This window comes from Ascaphus truei, chromosome 4, assembly GCF_040206685.1.
Source record: "Ascaphus truei isolate aAscTru1 chromosome 4, aAscTru1.hap1, whole genome shotgun sequence".
Taxonomy (NCBI): domain Eukaryota; kingdom Metazoa; phylum Chordata; class Amphibia; order Anura; family Ascaphidae; genus Ascaphus; species Ascaphus truei.
Genome location: NC_134486.1, coordinates 56799838 through 56819375, shown reverse-complemented (window position 1 = coordinate 56819375; position 19538 = coordinate 56799838). Strand labels below are relative to the sequence as shown.

The window sequence follows — 19538 nt, the reverse complement described above, 5'->3', positions numbered from 1 at the left end:
AAACACAGGTATTTCTTCCTCTGACTCATCAGACCAACCATTCCTTCCTCCAAAGTCACAGTCCCTTAAATCTGTGGACAGACCAGGGGACAGGTCATAACTGGGAAAACAGGACAGTACAAATGTGGATGCAGCAGGGGTCAGACTATTATCCACCACTTGGCCAAGTGTAATAGAGGTGATCATAGCACAGTCCTGAACAGGGGTGGCATGGGCCGAAACAGTGGGACTAAAGGCCAAGGGTCGAGGTCTAGGAGTGTCCCGGACAAATCGCTCTGAATTGGGCTTACCCTTACCCCTATGGTGTAGTATCGGGCTGGACGTGGGGCTGGTGACAGGGCTGGTAACGGGGCATGGTCAATTGGGGCAGGTGAACTGCAATATCCATAACCAGTCCAGAATTGGCAGTTTTACCACGGCCCTTAGGGAGGGGCAATGGGGTGGCATCAGGGATCCGGCGACCCCTTCCTTTTGATCGGGGCCTAGGTAGGGGAGTGTCAATGAGTGGCTGTCTCGCACTCACACCTGAAGGTCCCAGAGCCGGTTCCGCATCTTGAGCAGCCGCCATCTTGGTGACATCATCAGGTCGTGCTGATCTCACGAGATTGCCATACAAGTACAGGTCCTGCGGCGTGGATGACGTCACGTCCGGCAGCGCCGGAAGTGCATCACCCCGCAGCATACGAAAAGGGCTCCGCCTGGCTCCTCATCCGGATAGGCTGCAGCAGACTCCTGTTGGAAGTAAGATGTGGGAGCCTCACCCATCCGAAGGTAAGGGACGTCTTCCAGTTCCACAGGCTTCACTTCGGACGTGTCCTTCACAACGCTGGCGTCTTCCTCGGGCGCGGCGCTACGGATACACCATGGTCTTCTGGATGGACGACTCGGTATCAAGATTTTGCCCCAAAATACGGGTAGGTGAAGATCATTTCTTTACAGGTCCCGCACGGCGATGTCATCTTCTTCTGAGGAAGGTAAGGACACCTCCCCTGGACCGCAATGTTGGGGACCCCGCAGTCCCTGGTGGCCATTGGCACAAAGCTTGCCCGCTCCTGTGCCACAATGGGAAGTGCACCCAAGACCCCCGGGACCGTCAACTCACCCTCACGGTCAGCCAACAATAGTTCCGGTCCTGGAACAATTAGGAACTGGGACGCGTGGGCCGTCTCGGGCACCGGAACACTGGGGCCTTCATTAGTTGGCAACACGGCACACGGGGCAGGATAGGACTATGCAGGGGCTGCACCGATTAGCACGCGGGCCCAATCATAGACTGGCGTAGGTACTTCCGTAGGAAAGACCGCAGGGGCAGCACCAGCTGGTGTGGAGGCCCATTCTATTGACTGAAACACATTGGGAGTTTTCACAGGGCTGGCCGTCCGCATGTAGAACGCACCGCAGTCGTGGCACCGTGCGGTGGGGCTGGCGTCGCCACCTGGGAGCTGGCAGTTGGGGCACACACACCGCTGGTGGTGCCCATTGATGGTGACTACCAGGTAGCCCCCAGGCAAATAATAGTTGGACAGCTCTAAAGTAGACATTGTCGCTGTATTGTTGTGAGGTAGTATAGTAAGTAGCATCAAGGCTCTGTGGAACTGACGTAAGGCAGGGCGTGGTTGACTCCTCCATGACAGAAGTGATCTCTGATTGGGTCATGGTTGGTTCCCCCTCCCCTAGGTGGAACCTAGAGTAGAGCAGGGCAGATCAAGGAGTGACCTGGCTCCGGCTGAGCCAGTCACAGTGATGGGCAGGGCATTGGTTTGGTGCCGAATAGCATGCAACTGTTTTGCAGAAAGCTTGCAACTTGGCTTTGCAAACCCATGCGGTCCTGGTTTTCCGGCGGGAACTCCATTTTGAAAGTACAGTCAATGCAGTGGACTCCATTTTGAGCACATGCATAGTCCATACTGAACTTTAGGTACACAGTCCCCCAGCTCCAACTGAAAGGGGCCCGTTCCTTAGATTGAATTTTCAATAAATGAAGGGTACACGCACCCTGGAAAATTTCCCACAGGGTGCGCCCCAGAAGCACATTTCAGGTACCATGGGTCCCCAGCAACAACTGAAAGGGCACTGTCCCCAATATTTTCTTTCAAACAGCTTGAAGGTTTCACACTACCTGGACACTTTCCCACAGGGTAAGAACCAACCACTGGTCTGGATTAGATGAAGAGTTCATGCTCGCTGGTATCATTCCCTCAGGGTATGCCCCAACATAGTCTCTTTCTTTGGTAAAGGTGTCACCTCAGAGAGAGGTCCCCCCCTTCCTTAACTCGAATGGGTGCCCAGGGTCCCTGGTGAAGCATCAGGGGCCCGGCCCCAGCCTCTTTTGTTGCATAGCTGGACTACTACAAATATTCCTGTTCTGCATCTCAGCAGAGCCTCCAATTGTAGCGCTGCTTCCCCCCCTCTGGGAGATCTTGCCTAAGCTACAGGTCTGTGTGGTGCTTGTTACCTGTGAGGGTCCAGGAGATGCTGAGGGTCCGCGATGGTAAGGGGAAACAGGACAGGCTTTTGGTGATCCTCATGATCTTATCTTGGTGTCATCAGCACCTCCAGACGCAATAAGCTCCAGGGTTCCTGGAGACAGTCCCCACCACGACAGACTTCTTTCATACTCCTACCCAATAGACTGTTACTTAGACGGGAGTATATAAAAAGGATTCTTTATTTGTGCAGCCACTGCAGTTGGTATCACAGCGTATGCATCATGGTTTAGAATGGGTCCCAGACCTTTGGATGGTGCTGGCCCTCTGGCAATAGTGAGGCCTTGTGCTCTGCACAGATCTTGACTCCACTCAGCTCCAGGAGGAGCTGCAGGCATGTCTCAACCCCAGGAGGGGCTGAACTGATTATAATTTGGACACTTCCTCCCTAAGGCACAGATGGGGAGGGCACACGGTCCCGCCATGATTGGCTGTACACAGACTCAATTTCACCTCCCCCCTTGTCACTCAGAGAGGCAGCATGAGGAGGGGTAAACCCACAGGATAGCCTGTCACTGCCTGTAGCTACTAGGGCTTACTGTACGTGACAGGGTGGCAGAAAGATAGCCAGGACCAGCCATGGCTATATGTGTATACCCAACACATGCCTAAACAAGTTTGTTTAGCTATATTACTCATTCTGAATGTGTTTTAGATTACTTGCCCTTCAATGATTTAATTCAGATATTCAGAGATTATAACAATATAACATTATGATATGTATCTAGATACATGTAGTTTTAATTAATGAATATAGGAAATGCATATAAAGGGACTGAGACTGGTTCTCTATCCATGCTCCTCCTGACGAAATGAGAAGCACAAAATGCGCCGAGTCGAGTAACATAGTCATGTCTGTGACGTAACCATGTGAGGCCGGAAGCACAGATGGGTGGTGAGAGGAACACAGCAGCGGTGTCTCTGTGAGAAGTTAACATTTTCTTTAGTGGCACATGTTTCTAAGTGCCTATTTTATATTTAAAAATAATCAACTTAGTGAATAAAAACCGCTTGATCGATGCAGAGGCTTTCTCTCTGTTTTTATTTATCATCCTTGAGGTGATAAGAAAAAAATATTATTTACATAAGCATTTTTAAGTAAATAGATGGAGAGTCCTTCTACAGTATGTCTTAGATAAAATGGCTATGATCTCGCTATCTGACACTATTCAAGTGATATAACTCTTCCTTGGTATCAGTCATTGATTATCAATTTAGAAGCATCCTAACTTTCCAAAACAACATGATCAACATGGACAACCCCTTGCAGCTCAAAATGAAAGAAAACGTGGGAAACCCATAAATACAAAATGGCAACCTGAGACAAATCCACAATGGGGCAGCATTATCTGTGACATTAGACAGCCCTCCACCCACTGGGGGGAACAATTAGTGTATATCCAGATAAGCTGTGTATTTCTTGTTTGTATAAGAAAGGATATTGTTACGAAAGTAGCTTGCAGAGAACAGCAAGTCCGCATCACTCTTGACTCCACAGGGGTGCAAAAAGTTGTAGGCCCTTCTGACAGGGAAAGGGATATACGTAATTGCTGAATCAAAGTAAATCAAAAGTCAGAAAAGTCTAAGCATATACAGTATGTTACAATCAGAAAAATCTAGTGAAAAAGAGACATACCTCAGGAGCAATGTAATCCGGTGTACCACAGAATGTTGTTGTTGTTACGCCATTCAAAATTCCTTCTTTACACATCCCGAAGTCAGCCAGTTTGCAGTGACCTTCTGCATCAAGAAGAATGTTGTCCAGTTTAAGATCCCTATACAAGGGAACACAAGGGGCCAGATTCAAAAAACAAACAAAAAAACAAACGAATCGCACTGATCATTTTTAGACGTACCACCGTATTTACTAAGAATTATTTATTCATAAATTACTTGCAATATTCATTCTTACTTGCATATCTAAAAGATAAAGGTGGACAACTAAAAAAAATCAGATGATGAGCCTTTTTGGCGTAAATTTGGCTTAACATTGGGTTGGATTAAAAAAGTTATTCCAAAATGTAACCCTAAATTAGACTCAAACATCAAACCCTTTAATTGATTGATTTGGAATTCAACCATAGGATTTGTTAATTTAGAATTTCCCACCCTTACTGAAAACTGTGTTAACTCAGCGTTAAATAGCACAGTTATCCATAGTGCAAGATACGGAGATACGGAACGAGCTACATAGCTCGTGCTACAAACAAACATGTGTATGTGCATGGCCATAGTGAGCGCAAGCTTGCATGTGCACGTGAGATACAAGGATACCAAAAGCAGAGGAGACAAACTTGTTTGCTACTGCAGCGAGACAGCCTGGTCATGTGAGCGGTTCACAGCCAATGAAAAGTTAGTAAGCTATTCTGCCTGGATACTATTCAAATTACTTTTTGTCAGTTGAGTTGTGCTTGCTTGCTGTGAGAATATGGACAACTCAACAATGGAAAATGTGATTTCTGAGGTTTACAAATGTGAACCTTTAATTCATACCATGGCAGAAATATCAATGATAATTTAGGGAGAGAAATTTCTGATGTATTGTCCATTACTTGTATATAATTGCTACACACAAGGGAAACTCCCGCACCGCCACAATGTGAACCACGTTGAGGTGCCTACTAGGTAAGGGATTGGAGTATACAGAAGAAAAGGAACCTAGTATACTAGCACTCAGTCAAACTAAATGTGTAATGATATAGTTAAAATACTTTATTGGCAAACAATGAAATAAAAAAATGGGCTTTAAAATAACAATGTGTCAAACAGCACGTGACTGTGATCATTCGTAACTTAACTAAAGGTGGTTAAGTAGTGTATACATATGGAGATCCTTGATAGATATTCAGGATCCGTTGCTATGTATATAGCCTCCTATAGATATGGAGATAAGTCCGTGATGTACCCACCACACAGAACGTCAGTCCTAATGTACATGTATATTCTCAGAGCGTGTGTTGATAAGCGCTCAGAATCAAGGTGACATATATATGATATGTACTGTAGGTATAGCATCTAAGTGAAGCAAAGCAGGAATCAATGTGTGACCATCTGTTAATGTGTGTCCGCTGTATAAATCCTAATCAAACACTAGAAGCTGATTAATGTTGAGAAGGCACTCTATAAGGATTTATAGATGCTATACCTACATATCATATATATGTCACCTTGATTCAGAGCGCTTATCAACACACGCTCTGAGAATATACATCAGGACTGACATCATCTGTGTGGTGGATACATCACGGACTTATCTCCATATACATAGGAGGCTATATACATAGCATCGGATCCTGAATATCCATCAAGGATCTCCATATGTATACACTACTTAACCACCTTTAGTTAAGTTACGAATGATCACAGTCCCGTGCTGTTTGACACATTGTTATTTTAAAGCCCATTTTTTTATTTCATTGTTTGCCAATAAAGTATTTTAACTATATCATTATACATTTAGTTTGACTGAGTGCTAGTATACTAGGTTCCTTTTCTTCTGTATACTTGTATATAATTGCTAATATTTAAAAAAAAAATTGTAGTGTACAATGCTCATTTCAATGCATCACATTTTATAAAAAGGCATTTAATAACAAGGCATGTTTTCATGCATGACATAGTGTGTATATATATGTTTGCAGAATGCTTCTGTAAATTGCATGGCCTTATGCATTTTATTATTTGATAAAGGGGTGTTCTCATGCATGACACTTCCTTGACACGCCCCGCCCCCACCCCACATCATGACCGCGCCCACCCCCGCTCGCTTTCCAAAAACCTACAGTCCACACATCGCCGGAGAAGAAAGCTCCTAGCGAGGCAATTGTGGAGAGAGGATCGGAGATATCCCACTTTTCTACCATAATTTTATGTAATATGATTTCTTACAAAACCCTACAGCAGATTATTTAACCCTTTTGATGCCTGAAGCTACCAATTCATTACAAAGTGATGCCTTCAGGCACAAAAGGGGTTAGCATACTATATAAACACCCTATAAAGTAAGCACAAATGCATAAAATCCATACATGCAAATATAAGTCTTTAGTAGCCCAAGAAGCCAACTAGTCATAGGTTGACTACTTTGGCTTCTATGGGGTTATTATATTAATAATTTCAAAACTTAATATTATGTATTTGTAAAATATATACTAGGATGGCTCGTATTATTTTATCTAAGTCTATCTTACCCATTATATATTCTACAACGGCAAGAAAGGCTTAATGCCAGCCTGGGGTAGAAGATAAAAATAGGCAATATACTTTGGAGGTAGCCCAACATCGCAAAAGTATCAGAATGTAAGGCATAGCATGTGAATAAGCAGGGGCGGGCTGGCCTGTGGGGCATGAAGGCAATTTCCCCCTGGGCCGGTCAGATATATCAAATGTGGTCGAGGAGCAGAGGGAAGCTGTGTGCGGCTCACTTTAGATTCCGCCCAGCAGTTGGTGCTGCAGAGCAGAACAATATGCCGACGATACCACCCTGCTGGCTGAAAACAAGAAGGATCTTGAACATCTGATCATGAAAGTCAAAGAAAAAAGTGAGACGGTTGGACTGCGCCTGAACATTAAGAAGATAAAGATCATGACAACAGCAAACAATGTGGACGTTAATATCAAGATCAAAAATGAAGAAATTGAAGTGGTTAAAGATTTCATCTTTCTTGGCTCCAAAATTGATTGCGATGGCGACTGCACCCCTGAGATCAAGAGACGGCTGACACGTGGAAGAAATGCGATGGTCAGTATGAACAACATCTGGAAGAGTAAAGACATCAGCCTGGCAACCAAGTGCAGAATGGTCTGTGCGATAGTTTTCCCAATAGCAATATACTGTATGGCTGCGAAACCTGGACTCTGAGAAAGGCAGTCAGGCAAAAGATCGATGCATTTGAACTGTGGGGCTGGAGACGTCTGCTACGCATTTCGTGGACAGCTAGAATAACGAACCAAGCAGTTATGGAACGGATCAAACCGAAAATCTCACTGGAGGCCAAGATAAAAAAGCAAAAGCTCTCCTACTTTGGTCAGATCATGCGAAGCAAGTCGCTTGAGAAAAACGTCATGCTTGGAATGATCGGTGGCAAAAGAGGAAGAGGTCGTCCAAGAACTCGCTGGCTAGATACCATCAAGAAAGATACTGGACTGATCATACATGTAGCAGAATTGAAAGAAGCCGTGAGAGATCGGAAGACATGGATAACACTGATCTATAGAGTGGCCGAGAGACGTACTCGACTGAACAGTTAAGATGATGATGATTGTCTGCTGGTGACAAAAAAAATTCTGCACATTTAATATAGTGGGGGGTTTTCTCACAATTTTTTTGATTAAAACAAGGGGGCGTCTTAGGATCGATGGCGTCTTACAATCAAGGAAATAGGGTATATATATATACAGTGGTCGACAAATCCGGTCGCCTGGTCGCCACTGGCCAACGGCTGTTGACAGCTGACGACCTGCCAAGCAGCGCACGCGGTTCTGTTTCAAATCCCCCGCTCGTGCCGGGAAAAAAAATCCCCCTTCCTGATTGGGCAGACACGTGTTGGCGCGCTGTCATGCTCTATGTGAGCTGAGCAGTCAAGCCCGCCCTTCCTTCTCTGCACAGAGGTAAGTACTGTTGCCCTCTCATGCCTCCCCCCTTGTATCATGTGTGTGTGTGTCCGTGTGTGTGTCCCCCCGTGTGTGTGTGTCCCCGTGTGCGTGCGTGCGTGTGTGTCTGCAGGAGGTTGGGGGGTGATCCTTTCCTCGGGAGGGGACAATGTGCCTCCATGCCTCCAGGCGCTCCCGGGTTGGGGGGTGATCCTTTCCTCGGGTGGGGACAATGTGCTCCCTTGCCTCCTGGCACTCCCGGGTTGCGGGAGATGGGCGCGGGGGGGAGCATGGCGGTTGTGGTGCGCGGTTGCGGCTAACTGGCGGCGTGCGCTCCCGTTTCCATGCTTGCCCGCTCTCGTTTACATGCGTGCCCGCTCAATGCGGGTGGAGTGTGAGGGGGAAGCTTATGAGGTACCGGCACGCACGGGGGGAGGCTGGAGGTACTGGCGCGCACGGGAGGAGGCTGGAGGTACGGCGCGCGCGGGGTGGGGAGGCTAGGTGGGGAGGCTGGAGGGACTGGTGGTCACGGGGTGGGGAGGCTGGAGGGCAGAGTCTTGGCGCTTTTTCACATGCACAAGTACACTTCTTCCTCCACCCCCGGTTGCTGGGCGGGCGTTGAGTGCAGGGGAAGGTGGCCTGCTCGGATCGCTGACTCATACTTCACTGTGTGTGTGTGTGTGTGTTTGTGTGTGTGTGTGTGGGGGGGGGGGGATGAGTGAGTGTGAGTTGGTGAGTATGTGGGAGTGTGTGTGGGGGGGAGAGTGAGGGTGAGTGTGTGTGGGTGTGTGTAGGGGAGAGTGAGTGTGTGTGGGAGTGTGTGTGTGGGGGTGAGTGTGTGTGTGGGGGTGAGTGTGTGTGTGACACCACAAGTAACCACCCAGTCACCCACCCAGTCAGTCACCAACCCACCCAGTCACCCACCCATCCAGTCACCCAGTCAGTCAGTCAACCACCCACCCACCCAGTCAGTCACCCACCCAGTCAGTCACCCAGTGAGTCAGTCACCCATTCAGTCAGTCTCCCACTCAGTCAGTCACCCAGTCAGTTACCCACCCAGTCAGTCAGTCACCCACCCAGTGAGTCAGTCACCCATTCAGTCAGTCTCCCACTCAGTCAGTCACCCAGTCAGTCACCCAGTCAGTCACCCACCCAGTCAGTCACCCACCCAGTCAGTCACCCACCCAGTCAGTCACCAACCCAGTCACTCACCCAGTCAGTCAGCCAGTCACCCACCCAGTCAGTCACCCACCCAGTCAGTCACCCACCCAGTCAGTCAGTCACCCACCCAGTCAGTCACCCACCCAGTCAGTCACCCACCCTGTCAGTCACCAAGTCAGTCAGTCACCCATTCAGTCAGTCTCCCACCCAGTCACCCAGTCAGTTACCCACCCAGTCAGTCAGTCACCCACCCAGTTAGTCAGTCACCCAGTCAGTCAGTCACCCACCCAGTCAGTCACCAACCCAGTCACTCACCCAGTCAGTCAGTCAGTCAAAGTCAGTCAGCCAGTCACCCACCCAGTCACCCACCCAGTCAGTCACCCAGTCAGTCACCCACCCAGTCAGTCAGTCACCCACCCAGTCAGTCAGTCACCCACCTAGTCAGTCAGTCACCCAGTCAGTCAGTCAGCCAGTCAGTCAGTCAGCCAGTCAGTCAGTCACCCAGTCAGTCAGTCAGTCAGTCAGTCAGCCAGTCAGTCAGTCACCCAGTCAGTCACCCACCCAGTCAGTCAGTCAGTTAGTCACCCACCTAGTCAGTCACCCATCCAGTCACCCACCCAGTCACTCAGTCAACCACCCACCCAGTCAGTCAGTCAGCCAGTCACCCACCCAGTCAGTCAGTCACCCAGTCAGTCAGGCACCCAGTCAGTCAGTCACCCAGTCAGTCAGTCACCCACCCAGTCAGTCAGTCAGTCACCCAGTCAGTCAGTCAGTCACCCAGTCAGTCAGTCACCCACCAAGTCAGTCAGTCACCTACCCAGTCAGTCAGTCACCAACCCAGTCACTCACCCAGTCAGTCAGTCAACCACCCACCCACCCAGTCAGTCAGTCAGTCACCCACCCAGTCAGTCAGTCAGTTAGTCTCCCACTCAGTCAGTCTCCCACCCAGTCAGTCAGTCAACCAGTCACCTACCCAGTCAGTCAGTTAGTCACCAAGTCAGTCAGTCACCCACCCAGTCAGTCACCCAACCGGTCAGTCACCCACCCAGTCAGTCAGTCACCCAGTCAGTCGGTCACCCACCCAGTCAGTCAGTCAGTCAGTCACCCAGTCAGTTACCCACCCAGTCAGTCACCCACCCAGTCAGTCACCCACCCAGTCAGTCAGTCAACCAGTCACCTACCCAGTCAGTCAGTTAGTCACCAACCCAGTCACTCACCCAGTCACCCACCCAGTCAGTCACCAAGTCAGTCACCTACCCAGTCAGTCAGTCACCCAGTCAGTCAGTCACCCACCCAGTCTGTCAGTCACCCACCAGGTCAGTCAGTCACCCACCCAGTCTGTCAGTCACCAATCCAGTCACTCACCCAGTCAGTCAGTCAACCACCCACCAACCCAGTCAGTCAGCCAGTCAACCCAGTCAGTCAGTCACCCACCCAGTCAGTCAGTCACCCAGTCAGTCAGTCTCCCACTCAGTCAGTCTCCCAGTCAGTCAGTCACCCAGTCAGTCAGTCAGTCACCCAGTCAGTCAGTCACCCAGTCAGTCACCCACACAGTCAGTCAGACACCCACCCAGTCAGTCAGTCACCCAGTCAGTCAGTTAGTCACCAAGTCAGTCAGCCACCCACCCAGTCAGTCACCCAGTCAGTCAGTCAGTCACCCAGTCAGACACCCACCCAGTCAGTCACCCACCCAGTCAGTCAGTCACCCACCCTCTCTCTCTCTCTCTCTCTGTGTCTCTTTCTCTCTCTCTGTGTGTGTGTCACCCACCCACCCCCTTTCTCTCTCTCTCTCTCTGTGTCACCCACCCACCCCCTTTCTCTCTCTCTCTCACACACACACACACACACACACACACACACACACACACACACACACACACACACACACACACACACACACACACACACACACACACACACACACACACACACACACACCACAACACACACACATGTAACTATGTAACAAGTCTTGTAGTTTGTTCAGATGCAACTTTGCAAACCTAAGCCGTGCTTCCATGTTCTTTTTAGAGAGAAGAGGCTTTCTCCTTGCACCCCTTCCAAACAAACCATACATGTTCAGTCTTTTTCTAATTGTACTGTCATGAACTTTAACAATTAACATGCTAACTGAGGCCTGTAGAGTCTGAGATGTAACTCTTGGATTTTTTGCAATTTCTATGAGCATTGCACGGTCTGACCTTGGGGGGGATTTGCTGGGGCGTCCACTCCTGGGAAGATTGGCAACTGTCTTGAATGTTTTCCACTTTTGAATAATCTTTCTCACTGTAGAATGATGAACTTTAAATTGTTTGGAAATGGCCTTATAACCCTTCCCAGATTGATGGGCAGCAACAATTGCTTCTCTAAGATCATTGCTGATGTCTTTCCTCCTTGGCATTGTCTTAACACACACCTGAATGCTCCAGATCAGCAAACTGCTAAAACTTCAGCTTTTATAGAGGTGGTCACACTTGCTGATGATCAATTAATCAGGGGCATTTCATTAGCAGCACCTGTCTGCTACTTAGCATCTTAATTCCTATGGAAGCAGTAAGGGTATACTTAGTTTTTCACACATAGCTTTTCCATTTTGGCTTTATTTTTGTTAAATAAATCATGACAGTGTAATATGTAATGTGTTGTTGTTCATCTGAGGTTGTATTTACCTAATTTTTAGACCTGCTAAGGAACAGATGATTGTTATTATGTCCTGATATGTAAAACCATAGAATTCAAAGAGGGTGTACTTTCTTTTTCACACAACTGTACATGTTTTTGAATTAGAATCTGATTTTCAGATGAGGGATGGGGGTTTGTCTTTACATGAAGGAAAGGCTAAAAAAAAAATCAGATGGGACCATGGCCACTGGCATTTCTCCAGAGACTTGTTTGTTAGCTACAATAGAAGCAGGGAGTGAGGACTGCTTTGTCTATGCATTGTATGTCTATACGTCGAGGTGTTGCGAATAGGTGCAGGTGTTGACCTTTCTAAGGGTATGGATATCCGGGCACACTGGTGTTGTATGCGGTAGATTTAATAAAGAGCGCCAGGAACTTTATTAGACAAACAAGTTTTTTGTTATTGCTTAGAGTCACACATTCTTCATCCCTGGGAGCTAAGGCAGCATCCCAGGGAAGCACATGGTTTGTCATCTTCAACACACCTTCAGTGGATAAACGGCAATCCCTTGCTCATGATATGAGGCTTTCCAGCAGCCTACCAAGACTCTATGCAGGGGTGCACCTTCTATCAAGGATCCCATATTTCTATCACCTGTGCATATTCCTGCTAGCCCTACTCTGGCTTGCCAGTGTGCTGTTTTGGGGTGGCCTGTGGCCAAATCCCATGTGACACTGGTTCCCTTCTCGAGGAATCCCCTGTGTAAGTGCCACGCACATCCTCTTTAGGGAGGGTAGGTTGTTCCTAGCCCTCCATTATAAGTGGCACTTTTCCCTCACTGAAAAAAATAATAAAGGTGACCATGCTCACTAACATATAGTTGCACATTAAAAGATGGACACTATATACATGAGGCTCTTCTACATAGTTGTATAAAGTATATATTCCTCCAGGAAGTTAAGGGCCTAAAAGCTACTGCAGATCTATGTATACCCTTCTATGAGATCACCATCCCCCTGGATACAGGGGTAGGGTTTTGGATGTTGTTAAGTATTTCTGACCCAGGTGGCAGACTTAACACTTTCTGGAAGGGGGGCGGGGCTAGGCTTCTGCTGAGCTACTTTGCAACAACTCATGTAGGTACCCTTTAGGGTCCTTAACTCCTTAACTGCCAGTAGTAATCCCAGAGGTGTGGGCTACATTGAATACTTGAAGAAATAAAGGCGTAGGGTGGTGTGTGTGTATGCTTTGTCTATGCGAATGCATGTATATGGAATGCGCATGTGTGTCCTTGAATTAGAATTTGAGATGAGTGATGGTGGTTTCTCTTCACATGAAGGAAAGGCTGAAAAATCAGATGGGAACTTGGTCACTGGTATTGCTAAGCAGGCTTTTTTGTTTGCTGCAATAGAAGCAGGGAGTGGATTGAGAACTGCTTTGTCTATGCATGCATTAGATAGTGTAGGCAAGTTGTGTCAGTATTGCAGCCAAATCCCATATCCCTAATGTCAGCACTCAATACATGTAAATATTACACAGTAAACGGCCCATAGCAATTACAATGTTTTGCAGTTACAATGTTTTTATTTCAGTGAAATTCCAATAGAATAGAAGTCTAATAATGTATATGTCTCTATGTGCCCACTCCATATAAAAAAGGTAGAACATTTTAATAAAAAATAAGTTAGTAGGAACAATTTGAAAATTGTATTAGTTATTAGACTTCAATCGACATCTTCTTCAGGTTCCCTCGTGTACAGTATCATTCTGTAAAATAATTGTGAGATTGTTACTTATTAATAAACAAGAAAAAATAAATGCTTAACGTAAACTGTCTATATGCATGCATATGCGGGTCTGCATGTTCCATGGAACGCATATGAGGTTCTTTGAATGTAGGCACAAGCGTGTTCTAGGGAACACATGTGCGGGTCTTTGAATGTAGGCGCATGCGTGTTATATGGAATGCATATGAAGGTCATTTTGGAATGACAGCTCTATGTATTATGATTATTCATAGGCAGATACTGAAAGTTGGGTGGCAACAACCCGTTGTATGAGTTGATGAAAGAGGTGTGCTACCCGCAATTGTTCGACTTGATCATGTACAGTAGTTGGGATGTAGATTCATCTTATTTTTGTAGTTGGTTGATCGGTACTGGTGCTGGTAATGTTATTGTGGGAAAAACTCGGGTGGGAGCAGGTCCTCGGGTTGGTGCAGATTGGAGTGATCCGTTTGGAAAGGTCTATTCGAACATACACCCCCCCGCCCCTCATGATGTGTGTAGTGCCCAGTACACAACTCTCTTGCCGGGGCAATCCGAATAAAGCAATCATTAATGCTTAAGTTGTGTCAAAAATAATTCTTCCAGCATTTTTTTTTTTTCCGTAGAATGGGTTCTTCATAGCGATATACTCATAGATGTTAGATAGAGTTAACCTCTTATCTGTACTCTCTTGAATGGCACAATACAGTATATCATATATACAAAACTTGAGGACGGTTTTGTCGCGCATTTAGAAAGTGCCATGTTTCCATACCATGTACAAACGGACAGGGATAAATTTGGTTAATGCATAGTGATTTGAGTAAAGTGTGATACTGCTACAGTAAAGAAGTACAGGGCTATTAAACAAAGAAAGGCTATGTTTAAAATGAGACATGTCTGCATTGTATCTTGTATTGAGACACCTGTGGGTTTCCAACGATAGCACTCAAGAGCACAGATACTTGCGGCTCCCTTAAATAGGAGAAGATATTCAGTGCATTGTGGGCCATGTACTGAATTGCAATAACATAAATAAACGCACAAATAGTTCTTCCAGCTGACCCGCAGACGAGCCCAGCTCGGTCGCAGATGAGTAGCGGGAACAAAGTGTTCAGCTAGCACCTTCTCGGGGTCACGCAAGCAGTAAATCTTAATACATCTGTATATTAATCAATCTAGGGAAAACAAGAGGGGTTAGATACACATGCACACACATATCAGACATAGTTTCAGAAAATATCACATCAAATAACATGTTCTTATCCCACCTGCATAATATGTCTAACCTCTATGGGGCTCCTTAGACTGAAAAATACATTGATGACATGATTTTTCCTAAGCTTGGTCTGAAGGCTGTTTTCCTGATTGTTATCTAAACAAAGGCATTTCAGTATATTGTGCAATATTGTTTAACTAAAATATACTATACCCCCACTCCAAAGTGTCATAAAAAAAATAATCACAGGATGGAATCCTGCTATCATATCCAAAACAAAGTCTACGGAGGGTGGGGCAAAGACACCGACAGCACCGTTAGCAGCTTCCAAATATAAGTGGGAAAATGTTTCGAAACAGATGGTATTCAATTTTTTAAATAAAAATAACATACTTATTGAAGCTACTAAATTAGGAATTCTGTTAGAAGATAGCTAAAGTTTAACTCTGTCACCTCTGAAAAATCCCCTCCAGCAGCAAACAAAATACTAGAGGCAATCACCTGCAATCTAAACTCCGGTGGCCCCTGGTTCCTGAGACTTCAGAAGATTAATCTGCAGATACATAATAAATAAAAACTATATGGCTGCCAGGGTGACAACTTCACCTTATTATAACACTGCAGCATTCTACTGGCTGCAGGAACGAGGCTGACACCGGCGACCATGTCGAGTCCGCCAGATGGGTATTCTTGTCTAGTGGATACAAGCTGGGACATTTCATGATCAAAGCGAATCAAACGCCAATAAAAAAAAAACCTCCTGAGCACTGCAGTTGTTTCTTTTAAACATACTTTAATGCCAACTAGTCCAGCAGTTCACAATTTCAACATTAGTGTTGTTAGGGCTGTCCTTTAAAAAAAAAAAAGTCTGGCTGCCTTGTTTCCTTTAAAATAAAGTACATGTCAGATCCTGTGCGCTTAGTGCACCCTGTCCTTGTCAGTAAGCCAATAGCGATAAGGGGGATTTACCGATGCAGACTCTTGGTGAACACGGAGTGATATCATACAGAAGGAAGGAGCAAAGTAACCTCAACGAACACTCCCCCTATCCTTCATCTTACTATGCTTACAAACTCATTTAAAATATATATTTTAAAATACTTTCCTGCCGGATCAATCATCTAAATGTAATCTCTTAAACATGCCAGTGGATCAATTTGGCTGCAAGTGGGAGTGAAGCTCTAAGTGCCATACAGTAGGTGTATGGCACAGTCACAGTCACATCCACTTCCTCTTTTGAAATAGGCTCTCACGCACACCTTTTTAAGCTCTGCCCTTTGGTTACAAAGTATCACAAACAGATCTGTTGTTAAACAGCAGACTGTCTATTGCTATGAAAGCTATAACAATCATGTGTTACGCTTAGTAATTTAATGTTACATATCAGCTGCAGCATTTCACAGACTGCAGCATAAAATTAGAAGGTGGCCATTTTGTTATGCACACAATCAGGATTTTTGCAGATTTATAACAGGAGCACAAACGATTACCAGTATAGGTAAGAATGTAGAATTATACATTGGCACATGTATTATATATAAAAATAAGAAAAAAGCTGAGAAAATAAGGGGGGGAGGGGGCTACTGGGACCCCCTGCTTTCCGATATACTTACCTCTGTATGGGGTGCTGGTATCACTTTTCAGTTTCAATGTCCTGGTCACATGGGCCAATAGGAAGCTGCAACGGATGACTTCAAGGCTTCTGATTGGCCCCCATGATGCAGCACTTTTAAGCAGCCAAATTGTGAACCCTGCCAGGGCTCCCACCGGCACCCCATGCGGAGGTTGCTATCTCACAAGCAGAGGGTCCCTAGAGCTTCAATCTGATGGGGGGAGGGAAGCAAAACCACGAAGACTGCTCCTTTAAATAATGTCACTGATCTGTTTAATGGAGATAAGAGTATAGACTGTTCTTGGTGGTGTTGTGCCTAAAATATCTATTACAGAATCAAAATATGTACATTATAGAGATAACAAAATTTCAAGTGGAAGTGATGTCTGCTGAATAAAATAAAAAAATCAATGTTACGTGTGCTGAGCTGTGTGGCTGAATTACAGTTTGATTCAAGTGCAATTTGTATTAATGTGGCATTAGAACCAGGAGTGCTGTTTGTATTAAATGTGGCATTAGAACCAGGAGTGCTGTTTGTATTAATGTGGCATTAGAACCAGGAGTGCTGTTTGTATTAATGTGGCATTAGAACAAGGAGTGCTGTTTGTATTAAATGTGGCATTAGAACCAGGAGTGCTGTTTGTATTAATGTGGCATTAGAACCAGGAGTGCTGTTTGTATTAAGGGTGGCAATAGAACCAGGAGTGCTGTTTGTATTACGTGTGGCAATAGAACCAGGACTGCTGTTTGTATTTAGGGTGGCAATAGAACCAGGAGTGCTGTTTGTATTAAAGGTGGCATTAGAACCAGGAGTGCTGTTTGTATTGTGTGAAGTTAGAACCAGGAGTTGAAACAAAGAAGGTGTGAAACAAGTACAGTATATTGTTAGCACTTGAAACTCCATAGTGCAACTATGAGCAGGATTAAAAATGCCACTCAATGCACATCTTGCCACATGTACAGTATGTGCACTTGGAGCAGCTGTTCCAGGGAGCATACCACTGTGGGAAGTGTAAGCAGGTGGTCTCTTGAGTCTCAGCTAGCTGACCTGAAGAGGCAACTTGCAGCATTGAGGGACATTAACAAACTTGAAAGGAGTTTAGTGCTCACTGAGCAGGCCCTGGCTGGAACTGGTGGAGCAGAGGGTAGAGTTGTAATTGAGGACCAGGAAGAAGTAGGTAGCTGGGTACCAGTTAGGCTGCGCTTATAGTGCCGGCAACGGCGACGTCGCAGCAAAAAAAACATATTGCCGCTGTCGCGTGTGCTTATAGTAGAAGCGACGCGACGGCGCAATGGCTTGGTCGTGATCGCTGGAAGTCAAGTCAATTTTTCCAGCAACCGCAGTGTGGCGTCGCTGTCACCGTCGCCGGCACTATAAATGCAGCCTTAAAAAGGCAAGCATGGGGAAGAGGAAGAGACAGGCCAGTTCTGAGCTGACTGATCCCAAGAAATTTGCCACATTGAGTGAAGATATTGGGGGTGTCAGAGCAGGAATGGCAAGGCAAGGGGAGACTGATTCCTCTAGGAGCCAGGTGAATAGTTCCTCCAGCACAGAGGTGACTCAGGATACGCCTTTCCTTGTGATGTCATCAAAAAGAGAGGTAAGATAGCCAATCATGTAGCATGCCTCCCTCCTTTTTGATGACGTCACAGACTCCAAAAAAGGAAAGTCGTCACATGGTATATACACCAACCCGATTGGTTGGTGACCATGTGATGGCTGCCATTTTGTTTTTTTTACTGAAGTTATGTCATCTTAAATGGAGGGAAGCCTGATTGGCTGGCTTCCCTCCCTTTTTCATGACGTCACATCCTTAAAAAAAGGGGAGCCTGTTACATGGTACACCAGCCAATCGGATTGGGGGTGTATCATTTGACACTCAAAAGTGATGTCACAGGCCTTATATAAGGTCTTTCCCGTCTCATTTGACCCGTCTTAATTCTGTTTGTGTAGATCCAAACATCATTTTCTGCATTTACCAACCCTTGTTGATGATAGCCATAATTAACAAAAAAGTTATTTAAATACTAATCTGCCATGTGATGCAGACCCCTCTTTATGCATAGGGGTTAAGTACATTACAGTACGTGCTTTAAGGAACATGTACCACATAGGGAAAGCCATGCATTCTCCTGGTCTGAGTTTATGCTGGTCACGAACACCTTGTCAGACCTGATCCGGCATGATACTTTTTCCTGCATGTTTACAGCCTGTATCGCAAAATAATGGAAAGAATATATTAACATAACATCACAAAAGCAAAAAAAAAAGTTATGCCTTTCAAAAGATGCAGTGAACTGTAAATTAGAAATGTCCTGCTGTGTGCATTCTTAATCCACTTAATCAAAATTACGTATATACGTTTATAGATGAAAACAGCAGATGAAAGAAGTTTTAACGTTTTCTAGTCAGATCAAGTCCTGATGGTTGAATGCTTAAAAAAATGTCAACAAGCTGTTTATGATGTAACATTTTCCCCAGGCATACTATATGAAGTTTACAGTTCATCTCGGTTAAAAATTGTACTTTGAGATTTCAATCAAAACGTTGTTTTGTACCTATCTTTTTTTAAAGATATGCCATACCTCAACTGTAAATGTTATGTAAGTGTTACAGTAGCTGAAATATACTATGAAATAATCTTTAGCTTTTATGTGAAAATATCAATCTTTAATTAACAATAGAAAATAATTTGAAAGATCTTGAATATATATACTGTTGTATGTGGGTGTCTTATATAATGAACAGAATAAAGGCTGATTCCAAAACAGTCTTCAAAGGTACGCAATCCAGGGTCATCAGTTAAAAATATCAGTTACCTTTATAAAAATAAAAGCTGTGTACATGGCTTCTGTGTGATATCTGCTTAGGAGAGGGGTGCGCAAACTTTTTTTGCTGCGCCCCCCAGTGCCTGCTCTCCTCCTTGGTGCGCCCCCCTCCTTACCTCGCGTGGCGGGGTCGTGTGACGTCATGTGACCCGCGGCGTCATTTGACGTCACGTTACCCTGGCCTCCGTGACGTCACATGACCCTGTGGCGTCATTTGAAGCTGCGTTGCCATGGTAACGCGTCCTGAAGC

The 19538-nt window shown here is 45.6% G+C and overlaps 1 protein-coding gene across 1 annotated transcript in view; it reads right to left on the bottom strand.

The window, feature by feature from the left end:
* PRKCE (protein kinase C epsilon) overlaps window positions 1-19538 on the bottom strand; it is a 518187-nt gene that overhangs the window by 68673 nt on the left and 429976 nt on the right. Inside the window, exon 12 of the mRNA XM_075595803.1 lies at window positions 4123-4261. Within this exon, the coding sequence (XP_075451918.1) occupies window positions 4123-4261 (139 nt within the window). The remainder of the gene's footprint in view (window positions 1-4122; window positions 4262-19538) is intronic.